At 54.5% G+C, this 501-nt stretch overlaps 1 protein-coding gene across 4 annotated transcripts in view; it reads right to left on the bottom strand.

Annotated features, from left to right (window-relative positions):
* LOC119594519 (DNA topoisomerase 2-binding protein 1-like) overlaps positions 1-501 on the bottom strand; it is a 27,100-nt gene that overhangs the window by 3,568 nt on the left and 23,031 nt on the right. For all 4 annotated transcript variants that reach the window (XM_037943553.1, XM_037943550.1, XM_037943551.1 and 1 more), the window contains one exon: positions 53-391. In XM_037943553.1, the coding sequence (XP_037799481.1) occupies positions 53-391 (339 nt within the window). The remainder of the gene's footprint in view (positions 1-52; positions 392-501) is intronic.

Raw genomic sequence — 501 nt, forward strand, 5'->3', positions numbered from 1 at the left:
ATACAGAACCTCCCTTCTCTCCACACAACATGCGGGAACCCTAGACCCTTACCTCCACAAAGTGCCCTAACTTGACCGACTCCTCCAAGAATGAGACGTACAGCATCCACTTCCCCGACGCGATAGCTGCCAGGTGCTTCTCCGAGCGCGAGGGCTTGGCCGTGACCACGTGGGTGCCCCTTGGGTCGTGGTTCTGCTCCTGGCTCACCAGACCGCCCAAGCTCTCCACGATCTCCGAGTAGCGGTTCTTCTCGTCCTCCGGCATGCCCGAGAGGATAATGAGGTAGGCCCTCTTCTTGGCCTTGGGGGGGACGGCCGTGGATTCGTCAGCCGACCCATCTTGGCTGGGCGTGTTCTCCTTGTCATCTTCAAAGTAGACCGTTTCGTCGTGCTGGTGGAAGGAAAAAACGTGCTGTAAGCTAAATGGGAAGATACACTGGAAGAAGGATAAGGAGAGGGAAAAGTGAATGAGGATATGGTAGAAAATGAAGAAAATTAATT

The sequence above is a fragment of the Penaeus monodon genome, chromosome 34 (assembly GCF_015228065.2).
Source record: "Penaeus monodon isolate SGIC_2016 chromosome 34, NSTDA_Pmon_1, whole genome shotgun sequence".
Classification (NCBI taxonomy): Eukaryota; Metazoa; Arthropoda; class Malacostraca; order Decapoda; family Penaeidae; genus Penaeus; species Penaeus monodon.